Source organism: Diabrotica undecimpunctata, chromosome 1 (genome assembly GCF_040954645.1).
Source record: "Diabrotica undecimpunctata isolate CICGRU chromosome 1, icDiaUnde3, whole genome shotgun sequence".
NCBI lineage: Eukaryota > Metazoa > Arthropoda > Insecta > Coleoptera > Chrysomelidae > Diabrotica > Diabrotica undecimpunctata.
In genome coordinates this window covers 83,599,549-83,619,416 of record NC_092803.1, presented here as the reverse complement: position 1 = coordinate 83,619,416, position 19,868 = coordinate 83,599,549, and the positions used below count along the sequence as shown (strand labels likewise).

General features: G+C 33.1%; 1 protein-coding gene across 2 annotated transcripts in view; it reads left to right on the top strand.

Annotated features, from left to right (window-relative positions):
- Positions 1–19,868, top strand: part of LOC140450907 (prominin-1-like) — a 157,247-nt gene that overhangs the window by 4,848 nt on the left and 132,531 nt on the right. For both annotated transcript variants that reach the window (XM_072544593.1, XM_072544591.1), the window contains exon 2: positions 6,523–6,784. In XM_072544593.1, coding sequence (XP_072400694.1) covers positions 6,523–6,784 — 262 coding nt within the window. The remainder of the gene's footprint in view (positions 1–6,522; positions 6,785–19,868) is intronic.

Below are 19,868 nucleotides of genomic sequence, written 5' to 3'. Positions count from 1 at the left end.
TAACCTCTACAATTAAGGTCGTGTCATATTATCGTGCACGTTGCGTTTCCAGCACATAGCGTTTAGTTTCCGAAAAATATAATTTAAATGGTTTTAAATATGAATAACGCATACTGTCCGGGACATAGGTCGTAACCGGTTGGTAAGGATAATGTGCGTTAGATGTCCGTCGTTCTCCCCTTGTTGTTTATTTAGGAACTTATTTGATTTTGATATAGAGTATTTAAAAAAATAATTTTCGAGGCTATTTTGTCATTTATGCATGTGGTTTTATTGCTTTGTGACAATTAATCACGGAAGTGATAAACAAGTAGGACTTTTGTACGTAAGTGATACCTCTTCTTTTTAAAAATACTTTTTGGTTTGATATGTATGGCTTCGTTAAATGTAGTATTTTGTTTTTTAACTGAAGGTGAAATTAAATTTAAAACATATTTAAACTGAATCGTATTCATTCTAAAATAATTGTTAAACCTATTAATTATTATTAAATTCCTATTAAAAACAGCCTCGAAAATTATTTTTTTTAAATACTCTGTATCAAAATCAAACAAAGACCTAAATAAACAACAAGGGGAAAACGACGGGTATCTAATTAACATTATCCTTACAAACCGGTTTCGACTCGTTACGCAGCGTCGGCATCAGTAAAATAATGTGTTCGAATATACTGAACAAATGTCTGAAACGCAATGTTCCGGACAGTGTGCGTTGTTCATATTTAAAACCATTTAAATTATATTTTTCGGAAACGATATGTGCTGGAAACGCAACGTGCACGATAATATGCCACGACCTTTAGAATGAAATTTGGACATGCCATATGACTGCCTAATTTATTTGGAAAAATAAAATGAACCTCTAAACTTTGAGTTATTTCAACGATATTTATTAGTAATGTATTAATTGTATTGCTTTGAAGCTATTTTCTTGTGGCATTTTAATTGTAGGCCAATAAAATCAAGTACATCTAGTAGCTGTTTACAACAGGGGCTAGTTCGCGGTATTAGAACAAGATATTGCAATAAAGATCCTTAAACAGTAGCCATAAACTTTCCCGTTGACAAAACAAACTGGTTTCGCTTCCTTTGGCAATAAAGAAGCTGTATGCATCTATTGTTTAATTTTTATTTAGTTTTGGGAGTATAATAGTGGATTCTGACAGATTAATGTAACCATGGTGTAATGTAAAAATCTTTGGATTATGACTAAAAGGCGCCAAATATTTGTACACTGTCATTTTTAAATAATCACTATACCTTCAGTTCACCATACCTATAGTTTCAGTAGTAGTTCAGTTTGTTCCATACTAAATTTCAGTAATAGACAAGGCGAAAAGCTCGGGTTCGTTCGGAAAAATATTCCCATGAGATTTTTTTGCATAATCACTTTCATGAGATACCCCAAAATAAGGTTCTAGAGGTCGTCCAGGCGAAAAATATTTTTTAAACATTTTTTTTAAACAAATTTATAAAATAAATTTTTTTGACTGGGACTATTTTTTTTAATTCTTTGAATCATTCTGAAGAAAATAAGTCTCCTATAGTTTTTATGTAAACTTGATCGTTTTCGAGTTATAAATAATTTAAGTAAAAAGCATTATTTTTGAATTCACCAAGAACTTAGATTTAAGTTCAAACCTTGTTATAACATTTCCCAATAACTAGTTTGGACCTATTTCATTTTAAAACATTGTTTTTGAATCGTTAATGAGGCACTTATGACAGGACGGGCGTTCGGGTTGCGGCGTATATAAGAGAGAGAAACAAGATCTAGGGTACAAATTTTTGCAGGTTTAAATTTTCATTGTACAAATGAGCGTCCGCCCTACCATACTATTTACATATTTACATAATTTGCGAGCTATATCTTGTTTCTTTCTAGTGTTGTGTAGCTATTTTCTTGTGGCATATTAAATCAATTACTATTTTAATGGGAATAAGCCAATTGTATTTTTTTAATTGTTTAATTTATTAATGTTTTGGATTTCGAGAACGATTTCCGAAGTGGAACCTGAAACGTAAATAAATTTATTTTAAACTTATATTGTGGCTTATTCCCATTAAAATATCAATTGTTTCTCTTTCTTATACACGCCTCAGCCCGAGCGCTCGTCCTGTCACAAGCGCTTCATTAATGATTAAAAAACAATATTTTAAAATGAAATAGGCCAAAATATTTATCGAGCAATAATAGAATCATGTTTGAATTTGAATTTAGGTTCTTGGTGAATTCAAAAATAATGTTTTTTACTTATGTTTTTGAGCCTTGAAAATCGTCATTTTGCGTTTTTCTTAGTTTTAAATAGTATAAGCGAATAGTAGAGGCACTATACGGGAAATCAAATCGTATCTTTTTTAGTTCTATATACTTATTCTGTTTTCCAACGGCTTCGTTGGATCCTTAGTTAATTTTATATAAGTGGAAATCGAAACGTCAAAAATTAAATTATTTTAAACTTAAATTGTGACTTACTTTCCAATAAAAATAGTTCAAATATTCCAAGGAGGGTATACAAACAATAGATCAGAATTTAACTGAACTAAATGAAAATTTAAATTGAAGACTAATAATTAAACATAATTTTACGCCAACTATTTTTAGAAGAAAAATATTAAAACACAATACAAGGTTAACAAAATGAATAAAATCATAAGAAATTGGAATCAAATAATTAGTTGAGAGAAATAACAAATGTGTAATGTTTATAAGGTTACACTATATCCTAATGACTCTGCAGAGTGGTAACGAAAATTCTTATGCCAATACTATCATTTTTAATACAACTTGAAACATATAGTCAATTAACAATAGTCACATAAAAAAGTCTATTAATAACGGTAGGCGTAACTATCCTAGAAATCAATTGGAATTTTAATCACGGCTTGTTTGTCACAATAATTTTCCAAAATTTGATTTATTTTTCAATATGCCAGACATTTGTGACTGTATAGGTACTTTTAAATGTTTTGTATATTTTAAAAGCGTTACAGAGAGAGATAGCAATGTTATTTTAAGCTCTACGTTTTTCTAATAATCGTTAATCTCCGTACTAGGTTTTTATTGAATCTAGGTTGTAACCTCGGAAACCTTTTTTAGATGGTGCTAGAAAGGTCACCAATGGAGACACTGCGGACGGCAGCCAGATGGTTGGTGGAGAGCGAGTCTTGGGTTCGAAACTAGCTTTTGGAACCAGGAATGGGTCCAACGGACGAAATAAGTAAAGATACGATAAGAGATATTGGAAAAGATACAGAAATAAACAAAAAGATAGATGGGTAAAATTACCAAAGATAAGATAAGATAGGGAACAGGGCGCCACTAAATTTTTTGGGGTTTAAGGAGAAAATTAAGAAATCTTAGAAAAGAAAAGAGATAAGGAAAGATATTTAGGTTCAGAGATCAAACCCAAGAAAAGATATCAACAGTTAATTATTAAATAAATTTGGTTAACACTCTGCATAAACAAATAATAAGTATATTAGGTATTATACCTACTTACCTACGAAACTTAATCAGCCTGATCTTTCTTCTGGTCGAAAGTATAATAATAATTTAATATAATAAGTAAATATTCAGAGTTGTGGTTATATCAGGAAACTTTGTTAGGAGTCGACAAATAAAATACATACGTAAAACAATAACAATATATTCAACAACAAAATTATGACGCTGCTGAATGCAACACAAGTAATAAAAATACACCAACAACTATGAAATTGTGGTATACATATAAAAATAAGCAGAAATATAATTAGAAAATACATTTACAAAGATATATAATACAATCATGCACAAATAAAGTTTTGGCGTATCTCGAGATATTACAGCAAAAAAATGAATAAAAATTATAACAAACACCAAAGATAACAAAAATTAACCAAATCTAAATTTACAAAAATACAAAAAGGTTACTGAAATGAAAACATAAAAATTTAACCAAACCGAACTTGGTTAAGTCGATTAGCTATCTCGCACTATTATTTAATAATAAACTGAGACTTAACTGTGCATAATTATTACTTATTGAAATTTCTTAGTGCTGATGGAATTTGGTTCGTAACAAAATATTGACTGTTCTTTAAATTGAGTGTAAAATTCAGTAGTTACTCTTAACTACATTTGAAGACATGTATGAACTTTAGATACGTCCAGATAATAGAAGATGATATGATACCGTACCATATTACTCGCCCAGATAAGTGGAGAACTAAGATTATGTTAACTTACAGTAATTCCTGATGGCTGCTGCCTTAAGTCACTGAAGTTAATACTGTACTTGTATTAAACACTGAATTTAATTAACATTAAAGGACTTTATAACTACATTTAATCTAATATAGTATAAAAAAAACTCAAATAAACAAGTGTATACACACTTATAAAGAAAATGCACAGAGAACGGTACGATAATAGAGATACAGTAAAATCTAGTCCTTATGCAAGGACTGTCCCACCAAAAGTGGTTCTTTTCTCTACGAGTGCCCACCGAGAAGTAAAACTTTCTTGCAAAAATTTACCCAACTACAAAAAAAGGAAGAAGGGACATCTCTGTATGTATCTCTGTAGGTATGTATTTCTGAGAAGGTAAAAAGTTCTACCATCGAACATAACGGTACCCTTCTAGCTACAAACGTGATGAAATATAAAATCTCCTAGATTAGGTTTTTCCCGAAAACCATTACAACGGGCGTTCGACAACAATTACCGAATTTATGAAAAAGAACCCGGAAAAGGATTAACTAAGGATTAGTCGAAACGGCGTCTTTAAATTTTAATTAATTTAATATATTAATTAAAAAAATGTTACAAAGTTTATATTAAAAATTACTTATGTAGCCTTCTTCTTAGGGTGCCTGTCCGCTCCGAACGTTGACGATCATTCTGGCATGATGACTTTGTTGTTTGCTATACGGAATAACTGTGTTGAGTTCTTTCTATACCATGGTCTTAGGTTAGCAAGCCAGAATATTCTTCTTCGTCCTGGGGTCCTTTTTTCTTCAATTTTACCTTGCAAAATGCATTGGAGTAGCTCGTATCTGCCTTTATTTCTTATGATATATCCCAAGTACTGCACCTTACTGCCCTTGACGATGTTAAAGAAATCAGCGGTTGTGTTGATCCTCCGCAGTACTTCTTCATCGGTGACTTTGTCCATGGTATCTTCAGGATTCTTCTGTATAACCATAGCTCAAAAGCCTGAAGTTTTGATAGAGTTTCCGCCTTTAATGTCCACGTGTCTACTCCGTACAGAAGCACTGAGGACAACGTCTAACTTGTTAAACTGTTTGTTCGGGCTGTTAGGCCGTTGTCTTATGAGATTAGTTCTCGACGTTTCGCCAACACTAGGGGTTGGCATCTTCTGGAGATGTTACTGCTTCGCTTGTACCTACGGAGGCAATATTTATATTTCTCACTCGTCTCCCCTCCACTGGTTTCGGCTTGAGGGGGCGTGTCGTCGTTTGTAGTAGCTTTTCTTTCTTCGTGTTTGGCGGGAAGGGTGTTTGTGGATTTTAATATTGGTATCCATGTCTTGTTAATTTTCAATCCCTCTTATATCCGATTAAAATTATTTGGGTGCTTATTATATTTCCTCCGCTTCCCGATACAACCGTGGGTAGTACTGTGAAGTTTTGTCCAGCATCTGCGTTTCTTCAAACAGTATTCGATGTTCTTCGCTTCCCAAAGCATGTTCGGCAACGGCAGATTTGTCGATATGTCCTAAACGACAATGGCTTTTATGTTCATTTATCCTTGTGTTTGTGTGCCTTTTCGTGGTTCCCACATATACCATTCCACATGTGCATGGTATTCAATATACTCCGGCCGTTGCTAATGGGTCGCGTTTGTCTTTCACCGATCTTAAATAGTCATTGATTTTCTTTGTAGGCTTGAAAATGGTCTTTACGTTGGCTTTCTTAAGTATTCGCCCAATTCTGTCCGTTACCCCCGATATGTAGGGCAAGAACACTTTGCTTTTACATTCTGTTTCTTCGTCCTTTCTTCTTTAGATATTGTTCATCGCTTTATGTATTTCTCTTCTGGTATAACCATTGGAGGTGAGCGCTTTTTCAATATGAAGAAGTTCACTTTGGAGACGCTGTGGTTCACAAATTCTCTTCACCCTCTCCGCCAGAGTTTTGATGATACCTAGTTTTTGGCTTGGATGATGATTTGAGTTCCTGTTTAGGTATCTGTACGTATGTGTAGTTTTCGATACACTTTATGTCCTAAGTAACCTTCCTTTCGATTTACTAATATATCTAGAAAAGCTAGTTGTTGATCTTTTTCTGTTTCCATCGTAAATTGAATATTGGATGTAGTGTGTTTATATAAGACAGGAAATCGTTCAGTTTTTCCACTCCGTGATCCCAAATCACAAAAGTGTCATCGACGTATCTAAACCATACCCTTGGTCTGTATGCTGAGACCATTGGACCGTCACTTTTATCTTATTTCTCAATCAGTTTTTAATGTTTACTAGAGGTTGTGATTTAAATATGAACTTATTTTCTTTTTCAGATTTGATTAGTTGGGACCGCAGTGGAAGTCCATATCTAAATACTAGCTACGCAGATTTAGTAAAGCAATACGCAGGTTTGATAACATTCTTCGTAATTGTCGTTTTACTATGTGTATTAATACCGATATCTGGTTTAATTTTTGCCTGCTTGCGATGCTGTGGATTGTGCGGAGCTAAAGCTAGAGTCAGCGAAAAGAAAAAGGATCTGTGCTTGAAGATTATTTTGGGCATTTTTCTAATAGTTTGCTGTGGAGTGCTTTTGTAAGTATTTATACGTATTATGACGTGTAGTAGATATTTTTTTTCTATTAATTGTCGCGTTATTCGGATGTTATGAATATCGTCGCTGCGCTTGCAAAAGTAGACAAATCAAATTTCGCAAAAAATATTGTATGGGCTTATGATCAAACAATATTGTCATTTATTCATGTCTAAAAACATTTTACATTATTATTATTATTAATGCTCAGTGAGTTATTTATAACTTAATAATGTGCAAGTGCATGCCATATATCCCAGAGTTCACAGTAGTGTTCTGTTCTTGATATATTCTCGCTCCAGTAAAATATTCTTACATAAGAAACAAATTAACCTTAGTAGCATTCACGTCTAACTCCAAACTCGCTACGATATCAACACATTTTTTTTATTGGCTTTAGGGTAAATACCCACACAGCAGACACAAATTTTTAAAAACAGATACAATACAAGGATTACACCGGGATTACACTCTTCTCGCCCAGGGGCCGATCAGGGCATTTTTGTAAACGATAAAAGGTAGGCCTCGGACAGATAGGTATACATACATTAAAGAAAGACATTAGGTATCAACAAAGGTATATTTGTTGTTCTGACATATGTGTATATTTGTTGTTCTGACGAAAGACAGCAAACAATCGTAAATTTCTTTTCTGTCTAAAGCAAGAAGATGCAATATATTATATGGGCTTTCAATGTTTAATTTTAAAAGTCTTCTGAAAAGCTCATTAGATTGAGCTCTATATTTTAAACAATCAAAAAAGATGTGGTCCAGGTCACCGATTTTATTACAGGCTTCACAAAGATTACTCTCAAGTATTTTTATTTTAAATAAATGTGCTGGATAACATGCGTGACTAAACTTTATTCTGCTGATAGTAGTTATACTTTTTCGACTGTAGTTTAACTTATATTTTTTCTGTATACGTTTAGGTATAACGAAAGCGCAACCTGTACCTTCGGTGTTTTTTGATCCATCAGTGTATATAGTCACGTAGTTTGGATGTTCCTCTAAAATTTAATTTATGACTATACTATTAAATGATGCTAACTCCGAATAAAGGGGTATATTCACATCATAGGAAACAAAGTGATCAAAGTAATCGGTCCCTACCTTTATTTGTAGTTTTAAGGTCACGTTTCTTAATCCATCACAAATGCGAGGAGAGTTTTTATGAATCCAAAAAGGCTTAGTTAGGTCGTATTCGTTTAACTTATATATGCTGCTAATGAATGGTGAGTTTTTCTTTAGCGGCTTAATAATCATTTTTTCAGCTAAAAATAATCTTCTCAGTTCTAATGGAGGTTCGATTGCTTCAGCTCTTAACGGTTCAACTGGTGTAGATTTCATTGCTCCCAGATATATTCTGAGTGATTTGTTTTGTATAATATAAAGCTTACGTAGATTTGATTTATTGGGCGTTCCATAAAGTGTACAACCATAATCAATTATTGATCTTATGTAAGCTATATAGAAGCTTAGAGCTGTTTGAGGTTCTGCACCCCACCAAGTTCGCATAATGGATTTTAAGAAGTTTAGTCCTTTATTTCATTTTGTCTTTATTTGTTCAATATGAAGTTTTTATGTTAATTTTCTGTCTAATGTGATTCCTAAGTATTTGATATTGGTATCCACTGGAAATTCTATACCATCTATTGTAATTTTCTGCATCGGTTTCATGTTATGCCTGGTAAAGATTATAACTTTGGATTTTTTAGCGGAGATTTGTAGCCCTAAATCACTGGATCTTAAAACGAGTTTCGTGCTTGAATTCAAACGATTGGTTAATTCGTCGAGATGTTTGCTACGTGTATAAACAATAAAATCATCGGCATATTGTGTAATGAAATGCAAAACCTTTATAAACTAGGTTTTAATATACAAGAAATTAGCATTGTTTTGTTTGAATGAATAACATGACAATTACATATGACATTAACTAAAACTAAGATGACAAATGACAAACACAGTTCACAGACCACAGGACATTCACCCCAACTTTACTTTTGAACAAAGTCTTTAAGGTAAGCAGGAGTGTTTCTTTCCCTGGTACCTCTTCTAATAAGACTGTCTTTATTTTCTTCCTTTAAAACACTTTCAATATTACCTTGATCTTCCAGAACGTTAACAGGAGAAATATTTGGATTTTACTCACATATACTCAATCTAGGGCTTGGTGGATCTTTGATAAACTGTTCATTAGAAACCGCAGATTCCGATCCACTAACACAGTCCAGTAGAGATGCATCTCCTCGTGGTGCAAGTTGTCTTAAGGCTACTGTTGTTTCTTTACCATCTTCACGTCTAACAACAGCATAGTTTGGACTTGCTTAAATTAGCTGTACTTCTTCAACGAGGGGTTCATATTTGGACTGCCTCACATTTTTTTTCATAAATACTTTTCCGGGGGTTATCAACCATGAAGGAAGCGCAGCTCCATTTATAGCTTTTCTGGAATGATGAAAAATTTGCTCATGAGGGGTACTGTTTGTAGATGTACACAAAAGAGAACGAATTGAATGAAGAGCTATCTTAACTACTTCTTATCACTGTTCAGTTTTAAATGTTTAGATTTTAAAGCAATAGTTTTCCATATAATTCCATTATATCTTTCTGTCTGGCCATCGCCTTCAGGATTGTAAGATGTTGTTCGGCTTGTAGGTATTCCTTGTGAATGGAGAAATGTTTTGACTTCTTGAGACATAAATGCCCCCCTTGTTCTGAATGGATATAACTAGGCATTCCAAATGAAGAGAATAAGTTTGTAAGACACTTCACAACAGTTTTCGCCGAAACATCTTGACATAGATATACCAAGGGGAATCGAGAATATCCGTCAACAATTGTTAGGATATATTTGTTATGAGATCTAGATAGAAAGCGGTCCTTTAAAATCCAGAGACAATCTTTCAAAAGGCGAAGTAGCTTTAATTAATCTCCCTTGAGTTTTCAAAAACTTTGGTTTTATCTCTGCACAGATAGGACAGCGATTGGTCATTTCACGGACTTCATCAATAGTATACTGTAAGTTATGTGTCTTTATCCAATGGACCATTCTGGTGATTCCTGGATGACACAAGGAATGATGTAGTTTAAATAGACTTGGTCGAGGCTTTATTGAACAGCTCACTCGTGAGAAAGTATCTTGCACTACATTCTCAACTCCTGGTCGGTACTGAATATCGAAACTGTAGCATGATAATTCAAGGCGCCATCTGATAATCTTCTCATTTTTTATCTTACTAGTGTGGCGCATATTGAACATAAAAGAGACAGACTTTTGATCAGTTATAAGTCGAAAATGTTTACCTATCAAGAAATGTCTCCATTTTCTAAGAGCTTCCACTATTGCATAAGCCTCTTATTCCACTGATGAATGATTTCTTTCTTCCTCCTTGGCTAAGAGAAGCAGCAATACAAAAATCTGAAGCATCAGATTCAACGATAAAAGGAATCTTGTCATCAATCGTAGTAACGGCTGAAGAAATAATTTCAGATTTAAGAATTTGGAAAGCTTCAGCTGCTTGTTCTGTTAAAGGAAAAGTATTGCATGTGACTAGTTTTTGTATCTTTTCTGAAAATTGTGGGATAAATTTAGAATAATGTGCAAACATTCCGACAGCTCTCTTTAGTGATTGTAAATCGTTTGGTAAGGGTAACTTCTTTAATGGTTCAAGTCTTTCAAGATCAGGCTTTAAGGTCTGATTTTCTATTTGATAACACAAAAGTTTGATTGAATTTAGTGTATAAGAACTTTTATTTTGATTTATTGTTAGATTGTATTTCTTCGCTACTTCCATAAATTTATTAAGATTTTCATTATGTATTTGTTGATTTAATCCACAAACCGTAATGTCAACAAGATATGCATATACACCTTTTAAATGTTCGGATTTAATAATACCATCGATAACCCTTTGAAAACAAGCCACTCCGTTGGTTACCCCAACGGAGTGGCTTGACAAAGGAATCCGGCAAAATGGGTATAGTTGGCCGTTGACTTCAAAAGCAGTGTATATTTTCTCTTCATTTTTGATTGGAATTTGATGGTATGCATTTTTAAGATCAATAGTACTGAAGACAGAATATCTTGCTACTTTTCTAACAATATCTTCAACATCTAGGAGAGGATAGGCATCTAAGTAAGTAAATTTATTAATCGTTTGTGAATAATCTACCACCATTCGCTTTTTGTTTGTTTAACTTTTTGTAATAAGTACTTGTGCACGCCAAGGAGAGTTGCTTTCTTCTATGATTCCATTCAATAGCAGATACTGTATCTCGTCAGATATGAATTTCCTATCTTCAGTTGAAAATTTTCTTGATTTAGTTGCCCTCGGTTTGCAATCATTTGATAGATTGGAGAATAATTTGGGTGGCTCTATATTTAAGTATGCCAAACTACAAATGTTATCTATACGATCAATAACTAAAGGCATTTTTGAGCCAGCAAAAGTGATTTCCAGAGAAGAATGTTGTTTAAGCAAGTCATGACCTATAACTACATCAGCACATAAATCTTGAATTATTGATAATTTGACAGTTTTATAGGAATGTTCGTTTATTTCTAAATTAACAAAGCAGTGTCCTGAGATAGTCGTTCTGAGTGCTGTTGAAGCCATTATTATGCTTGCATGACTTCTAAATGTTTTCACGTTTATAGAAAATGCATAATTCTTACTCATATATGACTCAGAACTACCTGTGTCTATTAAACTTTCAGTTGTATTTCCATTCACCTTTATCTCAGTAACAGTTTTAGATAAGCATTGAGGGGCAGCAGCGAGATTTCTAACATTGGAACTAGATGTAGTAGTAGCTAAAACAGCAGCTGATACTGAATTGGGCATCTGAAGCCTACATACCTTGGAAAAATGTCCAACTTTCGAGCATTTCTTACAAACTTTGTCTCTAGCAGGGCATAGGCTACGAGGATGCCTTTCAGTTGATCCACAAAAGTAATATTTCCAACTTTTCACAGCAGCAGAAGTATAATTAGTGTGCTCTCTGGTTTCGGAAGAAATTGCATTAATAATTTGTACAGGAGTTGTATAAGCCTCAGAGTGTTTTGAAGCTGACTCCAGAGACTGGGCTTTCACTATGGCATCTTGCAGAGTAATAGTGTTGTTTTCTAGTAAACCTTGTCTTATGTCATTAGAAAGAATGCCATTAATAAAAGAGTCTCTTATATAATCTTCTCTATTTTGGTCTGCAGAAACGGCTAGAAAATTACAGTCTTTGGAAAGCAATTTAAGATGTTGAACGTGTTGACCTATATTTTCACCAGTTTGTTTTTTTTTGTTATTAGGATATGTCTGGCAAAAATTTCATTTTTGGGTTTAACAAAAGCTGCTTCGAGAATACTTTTGGCTTCAGAATACTTTCTACAATCAGAGATAAGTTCATAGATATTGTTGCTCACGTAATTTACCAGTAGTTTGAATTTCTCCTATTCTGAAACATCAATCACAGAGGAAATAAAGTTTTCAAAGGTAGCTTTCCAATGCATCCATTCTTGAGGCGATCTAGGAGAGTTAGGATCTGCATCGAATCTGTCTGGTCGTAGTAGCTTATCCATATTTGATATTTCTTGTATATTAAATTGTAATGAAATGCAAAACCTTTATAAACTAGGTTTTAATATACAAGAAATTAGCATTGTTTTGTTTGAATGAATTACATGACAATTACATATGACATTAACTAAAACTAAGATGACAAATGACAAACACAGTTCACAGACCACAGGACATATTGTATAGGGCCACAAGGACAGATCCTTGTGGTAGGAGCCCTACTTGCCTGTTTATATATAATTTGCATATCGTGTTAGCAACTTCCTGAGGGATTTGTAATTGCATCATTTTTTCCCGTAAGATGAATTGACATTGTCGTAGGCACCTTTAACATCTAGAAACATCGTTCCATTATACTCGTTTTCAGTTAAGCCTATTTGTATGTCTGTAACTAAGTGTGTCACCGCATCTATGGTGCCAAAACCTTTTTTAAAACCCTATTGTGTAGTTGGCAGAGTGCCAGTTGTATTTAACCACCAATCCAATCGGTTTTTAATTATTTTTTCGAAAACCTTGAGTATACATGGCATAAGTGCAATAGGTCTATATGAGTCACAAAGGTGGGGGTCTTTGTTTGGTTTGTGTATTGGTATTACTATAGCCTTTTTCCATTCTTCCATACTTTCCCCATTGATCCATATATCATTTCGAATTTTGATTAGAAACATCTTGGCATTGTTTGGTAATTGGAATATCATAGGATATCTAATATCATCATATCCAGGTGATGTATTCTTTCTGTTTTTTTTATGATATAATTTAATTCTGGTAAGCTATTTGGTTGACTAAAAATTTTATGGTTGGTGTTATTTTGTCTTTGTTTTGAGAAAATGTGTGAAGTATCATCCAAAGCATTAGCTGGTGTAATTTTATCTAAAAATTGTTCTTGCCATTCATAATTCCCCGATGTATTACCTTTCATATAGTTCTGGCCTGAGTCCATATGTTTGTCAATGGTGTATTTCTATTTAAGTTTTCGCACCAGAGCTGCCAATGTAGTTTAGCTTTAGATTTTAAAAACTTTTTTGTTTTTGAAATTTCGTTTTTACATTTCACATAATTTTCCATGGTGCTTTGTTGCTTATACGTGTTGAGCATTTGTTTTCTTTTTTTAATAGTCTCTCGCAGCTTTGATGCCACCATGGTGAAAGAATAGTTTTTTATTCAGTTTAAAGGGTCAGTATAGAGGCATTGGCTGCCTTATTTATCCCTTTAATTAATAAGCTATAACTATGTTCCGCATTATTGCTATTTTTAGTGTGTTGTGAGAAATATGTATTCGCAACTTCTTGATATAGACTCCAATCTGCTTTATTCAAATTCCATTTTGTTTTTGGATGTAATATGATGTCTTTACTTTCCATGCCTTTGTTAATTTCTATAATAATTGGAAAATGGTCTGAACCCAGTGCATCAGGTAAAGTTCACATGCACAATTAATTGCTATATCTAGGGTTGCAAAAGTTAAATCCACGACTGAATTATTCCCATTATTTGTGAACCTTGTAGGTGATCCGGTATTTAAAAGTAATAACTCCGTATTATCTGAAGCGGTTATAATTTGCGTGCCTTTGGTGTTACTTTTGTATGATCTCCATGTTGAATGATGCGCATTGAAATCACCTCGAAATATACTATTTGACTTAGTACAGTTAAGAATTGCTTCCAATCGGCAGTTGTTCGTATGTCCGATGGGCATTATAATGAGAAACATGTTAGCGTTATTTCACTGTTATTCAATATTTGTATAAGACACATTAAAATATTTTCATTAAAAATTTTTTTAATTGGAATTTCTTTAAAACAAAATACATCTCTGACAAGGATTGCCACACCTGCATAACCATCATTTCTATCTATACGAATAATATTATAACCTTTGAAGTTATATTGTTTATCTGGTTTTATTCTGGTACATGAAGACGTGGAGCAGGTAAAACGATTCGTAGTAAAATCTGACAGAATGTGTGCAATTAGAATTAAAGGAAAAAATAACATGATATCGTTGATAAATATACATGCTCCAACAGAAGAAAAAGAAGAAGAAGTGAAAGATGAATTCTATGAAGAATTAGAGTGATTGTGTGAAGAAATGCCCAGACAAGACACTAAAATTATTATAGGCGACGCCAATGCAAAGGTCGGAAGAGAAGATATATATAAAAACATAACAGGGGGTGAAAGTAAACATTTGAATACAAATGATAATGGACAGAGATTAATCACATTCGCAATTGAAAACAGGATGAAGATAATGAGTACCCATTTTAGGAGAAAAAATATATATAAAGGAACGTGGAAAATTCCGGGGTCAAATGGAACTAATCAAATAGACCACATCTTAATACAAGAGAAGTTTGCGAATTTAATAACAAATGTGAAAACGTGCAGAGGGGCTGACGTAGACTCAGATCATTTTTTGGTTAGAATTAATATGAGAGAAGCAATAATTAAAAGGCATAAACGGAAAAAGAAAGTGCAACGTAAATTTAACTTTGAAAAACTGCGAAAATTTGAGGTAAAGCAGGACTATCAAAAGGATATACAAAAAACCTACGCTAAACAAGATAGTACTACTGTGAGTAACATACAACAAAAGTTCTTGAAAATGACAAACACTATAAAGGAAGCTACGTCGAAGAACATACCAAGAGCAAAAAGATTTAGAAAAAACCACTGGTTCAATGACGAATGCAGAACAGAGTTAAAAAAAAAGATCAGATTTGAGATTAAAAAGTTTACGTTCGCAAAAACAAGACGACCTAGAAAGGTATGCCGTACAACGAAAAAAAGTAAAGAGAATCCTAAGGGAGCGGAAACGAAAGTATATGGAGAATAAAATTAAGCGCATTGAAGAAAATTACAAGAAAAATGAAATAAAAAATTTTTATAAAGAAGTAAAATACATTAAAACTGGGTACCAGGGAAGAACGATGAATGTAAAAGATAAGCAAGGAAACCTGATAGTGGATGAAGACCAAATATGTGAAAGGTGGAAAGAATATTTCGAAGAGATACTAAATGACGAAGTGACTACTGAAGAAAATTGTTATGTTCCTAGACCTCAAATAGTAATAGAAGAAATACCAAAGCCCACAAGAGAAGAAATTGAAGAAATAATAAAAGATATGAAAAACCAAAAAAGTCCCGGGGAGAGCGGCATTGTGGCAGAGAACATAAAATATGGAGGAGAGGTCTTAATAAACAAACTTGGTGAGCTAATACTAGAAGTATGGGATGCCGAAGAAATGCCTCAAGAATGGAATAAGTCGATTATAATTCCTATACACAAAAAGGGAGATAGAACTGAATGCACAAACTATAGAGGAATATCCTTATTAGAAGTAATGTATAAAGTACTCGCCATACTAATTAAAAAACGATTAGAAATATATATAGAGAAGAATCTAGGAGAATACCAGGGAGGATTTCGGAAAGGAAGATCAACAACCGATCAAATTTTTATGCTAAAACAAATCCTGACCAATTGCTATGAATACAACATTTCAGCACAAGTACTTTTTATTGATTACAAAGCTGCCTACGATACAATAAACAGAAACAAGTTAATAGAAACACTAAAAGAATTCCAAGTGCCAGAAAAAATAATAAGATTGGTAAAAATGACAATTAGACAAACCATTTGTGCTGTGAGATGCAACGGTACAGTCTCAGAAGAATTCGAAGTGAAAAAAGGTGTTCGCCAAGGAGACCCGTTATCTACATTGCTATTCAATATAGTTCTAGAAAAAATTGTAAGGATTAGTGGGATAAATAGGTCCGGTACTATTTTATACAAGGAGCACCAATGCTTAGCATACGCTGATGATGTGGTTCTCATTGCAAGAAATGGAAAAGAACTATCAAATATAACAAAAAGACTGATTCGGGAAAGCTCTAAAATGGGACTGAAAGTTAATATTAATAAATCGAAGTACATGGAGATCTCGAGCAAAAAAGGAATAAGCACCAGGGGATCCTTTAAATTGGAGGTGGAGAATGGATCAGTTGTAGAATTCGAGAAGGTGGATGAATATATGTACTTAGGTACTCTTATTGATCAGACATGTAAAGAAAAAACTGAAATCAACCTGAGACTGACCAAGAGCAACAGGTGTGCTGGAGCCATGAGCAAAATAATTAAGGCCAAAGATATATCTCGTAATACAAAAATAAGAGTATACAAAACTATAATTAGACCCACAATGCTATACGCTGCCGAGACATGGACTATGAACAAAACCGTACAGAACACATTGGAAGCATGGGAAAGAAAGATACTTCGCAGAATATTTGGTGGAAAAGTAGTAGAAGGAGAATGGAGAAGACGAACTAATGCAGAAGTGTATCAGTTGTATGCTAACCCTACAATAACAAATGTGGTGAAAAAACGTAGACTAGAATGGCTCGGCCATCTAGAAAGAATGCAAGGTAATAGACTAGTTAAGAATATTGCTTGGAGAGTACCTGAGGGCAAAAAAAAGAGAGGAAGACCAAGAAAGAAATGGAGAGATGCAGTGATGGAAGATGTCAGAGAGATGGGAATCAGAGATTGGAAGCTGTTAGCTAAGAATAGAAAACGATGGAAATTATCCATCCAGCAATGGGCCTAAAAGGCCTGTTAACGCTGTACATACATACATACATGATGTCTTTACTTTCCATGCCTTTGTTAATTTCTATAATAATTGGAAAATGGTCTGAACCCAGTGCATCAGGTAAAGTTCACATGCACAATTAATTGCTATATCTAGGGTTGCAAAAGTTAAATCCACGACTGATTTATTCCCATTATTTGTGAACCTTGTAGGTGATCCGGTATTTAAAAGTAATAACTCCGTATTATCTGAAGCGGTTATAATTTGCGTGCCTTTGGTGTTACTTTTGTATGATCTCCATGTTGAATGATGCGCATTGAAATCACCTCGAAATATACTATTTGACTTAGTACAGTTAAGAATTGCTTCCAATCGGCAGTTGTTCGTATGTCCGATGGGCATTATAATGAGAAACATGTTAGCGTTATTTCACTGTTATTCAATATTTGTATAAGACACATTAAAATATTTTCATTAAAAATTTTTTTAATTGGAATTTCTTTAAAACAAAATACATCTCTGACAAGGATTGCCACACCTGCATAACCATCATTTCTATCTATACGAATAATATTATAACCTTTGAAGTTATATTGTTTATCTGGCTTAAACCATGTCTCTGAAATTAAGGCAATATCAATATTTTCATTTAAACATTTAACTAAACTCAGTTTATTAGCTACAGCCGATTGCGCATTCCATTGTAAAATCTTTATTTTATTTTTTAATTTATTAGCCATTATTTAAATTTGTTGAATTTGTTAATTTTATCATAAATGTATGCTTTATCTAACTTTTCCAAATCGCTAAAAGAATCAAACTCTTCGAGGACACTTTTAAAAATATTGAAAAATATGTTTATAAATTCATCTGTATTAGGATCAGGATCAGCACTGTGTAAAATATTTTAGGGAAGAGGTCTTTTTGGACCAAATTCAAAAGGAAACATAACTTCAGGTAAGGGAGATTGAGCTTTCCTTTTTTAAAATGTGAAGAAGTTTCAGGTTGACTTGGAGGTACTTTTTGTGTTTGTTTTTAGGTATTAGATGAGGATGGTTTAGGTATATGTTTGGTGTTAGTTTGACTTGGAAGAGGTGGAAAGCTTTCATTATTTAGCATACCTAATACTTCAAAACTATTCCTTATAAGAGTTTTTTAGACTGTCCTTTGCTTCTAAGAAAGTTAAATTTTTTTCGGCCATATGTCTTTTAATTTCGTTTTGTTCTTTAAATTTTGGACATTGTTTGGAAATGGATTTATGCTCATAGTTTTTTACATTTTATACAATAATTGTCCTGTGGGTCTCTACAGTTATGATCATCGTTTTTCTCATGTCCGCAGTTAATACATCTGGTTTTTGTACTGTTATAATTACGAAAAATGTGCCCATGTTGCAAGAACTAATATCTGGGTAAAATGTTTCCTTCAAAAGTAAGTAATACCATATACATATACTTTTTCTACATTTAAATCAATTTTTCTTTTGAGTCGAGTGACTTCCGTTACTGATATATTGGATATTATATTATTAAAAGGATATTCGTCATTAAAGGCAGTATCTACGTTTCTTATTATATCTCTTCGTTGAAGCAGATTATTTGGAATATATGCTTTTAGATGTTCCTCTTTTAAATTTTCTTTTTTTACGAAATTGTTTGTATCTATGGGGCTTTTAACTTGTACTCTTCCCCTACTCTATCAATACTAAGAATATTTTTGATTGCTAATTTTTTATGTAAAATATGACCTACCTTCATAGGATGCAGTTTGCCAATATTTTCTTCATTTGTTTTTTCAATGAATACATATACCTTATCCGTATAGAGATAACCTTTTTGTAGATTAAACAGCCTGCTTCCGTTTTCCTGTTCCTTGGTCTGTAGGCATTCTTTCACTTGGTCCATATTTTTCACCATTTTTGTAAACTACCACTACATACACACAAACAAAAACAAAAATAAACAATTAAATAAATACAAACACTGGGTTTATTTGCCTGGAGTGAAATTGGTTTATTATTAATAGTCACAAAAAACTGGTCTTTATCACTATTTAAGCACCTGTAAATTTACGTGTACTTGCTATGAATAATCGAACAAGAATAGGTTGATCAACACATTTCAAATGCATTTTGCTGACGGGTAATTAATTAACAAAATGGAGAAATGATATATTATGCTACTATATGATGTTGGGCCCTTACCCGGTTAGCCCAATCGAATGCACTTCGGAAAGATAAAGATTGTAGTACTTCTTTCTTTGTTTATTGATAACACAGCATTATATCGTAACCCGGTGTAATGTTAAATTTTTATTCCTTTAAATGTTAACTCCAGAGTAAAATCATAACGTTAAATTTTTACTCTATGTGTTAAAATTTTACTCTCTGATTCGGAATAAGTACCACATCGGAAATTGGAAAAGTTGATCTATTCTATATTAAATAAATATAGTTAGGTGATTGTTTAATTTCTTTACTAATTTGTGAAAGTGACCAATAGTGGAACAATTAGAGAACATTTTTTTGGAGCTTTTCAGCACCTCCGCCTATCATATTTGTTTTATTTAACTTATTTCAATTGATTGGATGCCTGAACTCCTTGTGTCATCATTTTAATTAATTCCCAAAAAAGACGGTCTAAAAAAACTAAAGTTTACATTACTTATGTATCTACACTTGACAAAGCGTGGGAACTCTAATAATTTAGTACTTTACTATAGGACCTGCATGTTGTTACTTATTTTAATTCTTAATAAGGTATATGAAAGGAGCTCTTTTCTAATGTTTGTCTTGTTTGAACTATACTATTCCTGTAATGCGGCATGTAAAAATATTGCTGCGTTCCATGAAGAGGTCGGTAGTGAAAGTTTTTTTAACATAAGATAAAAGGAATAACATTTTAAACACACGT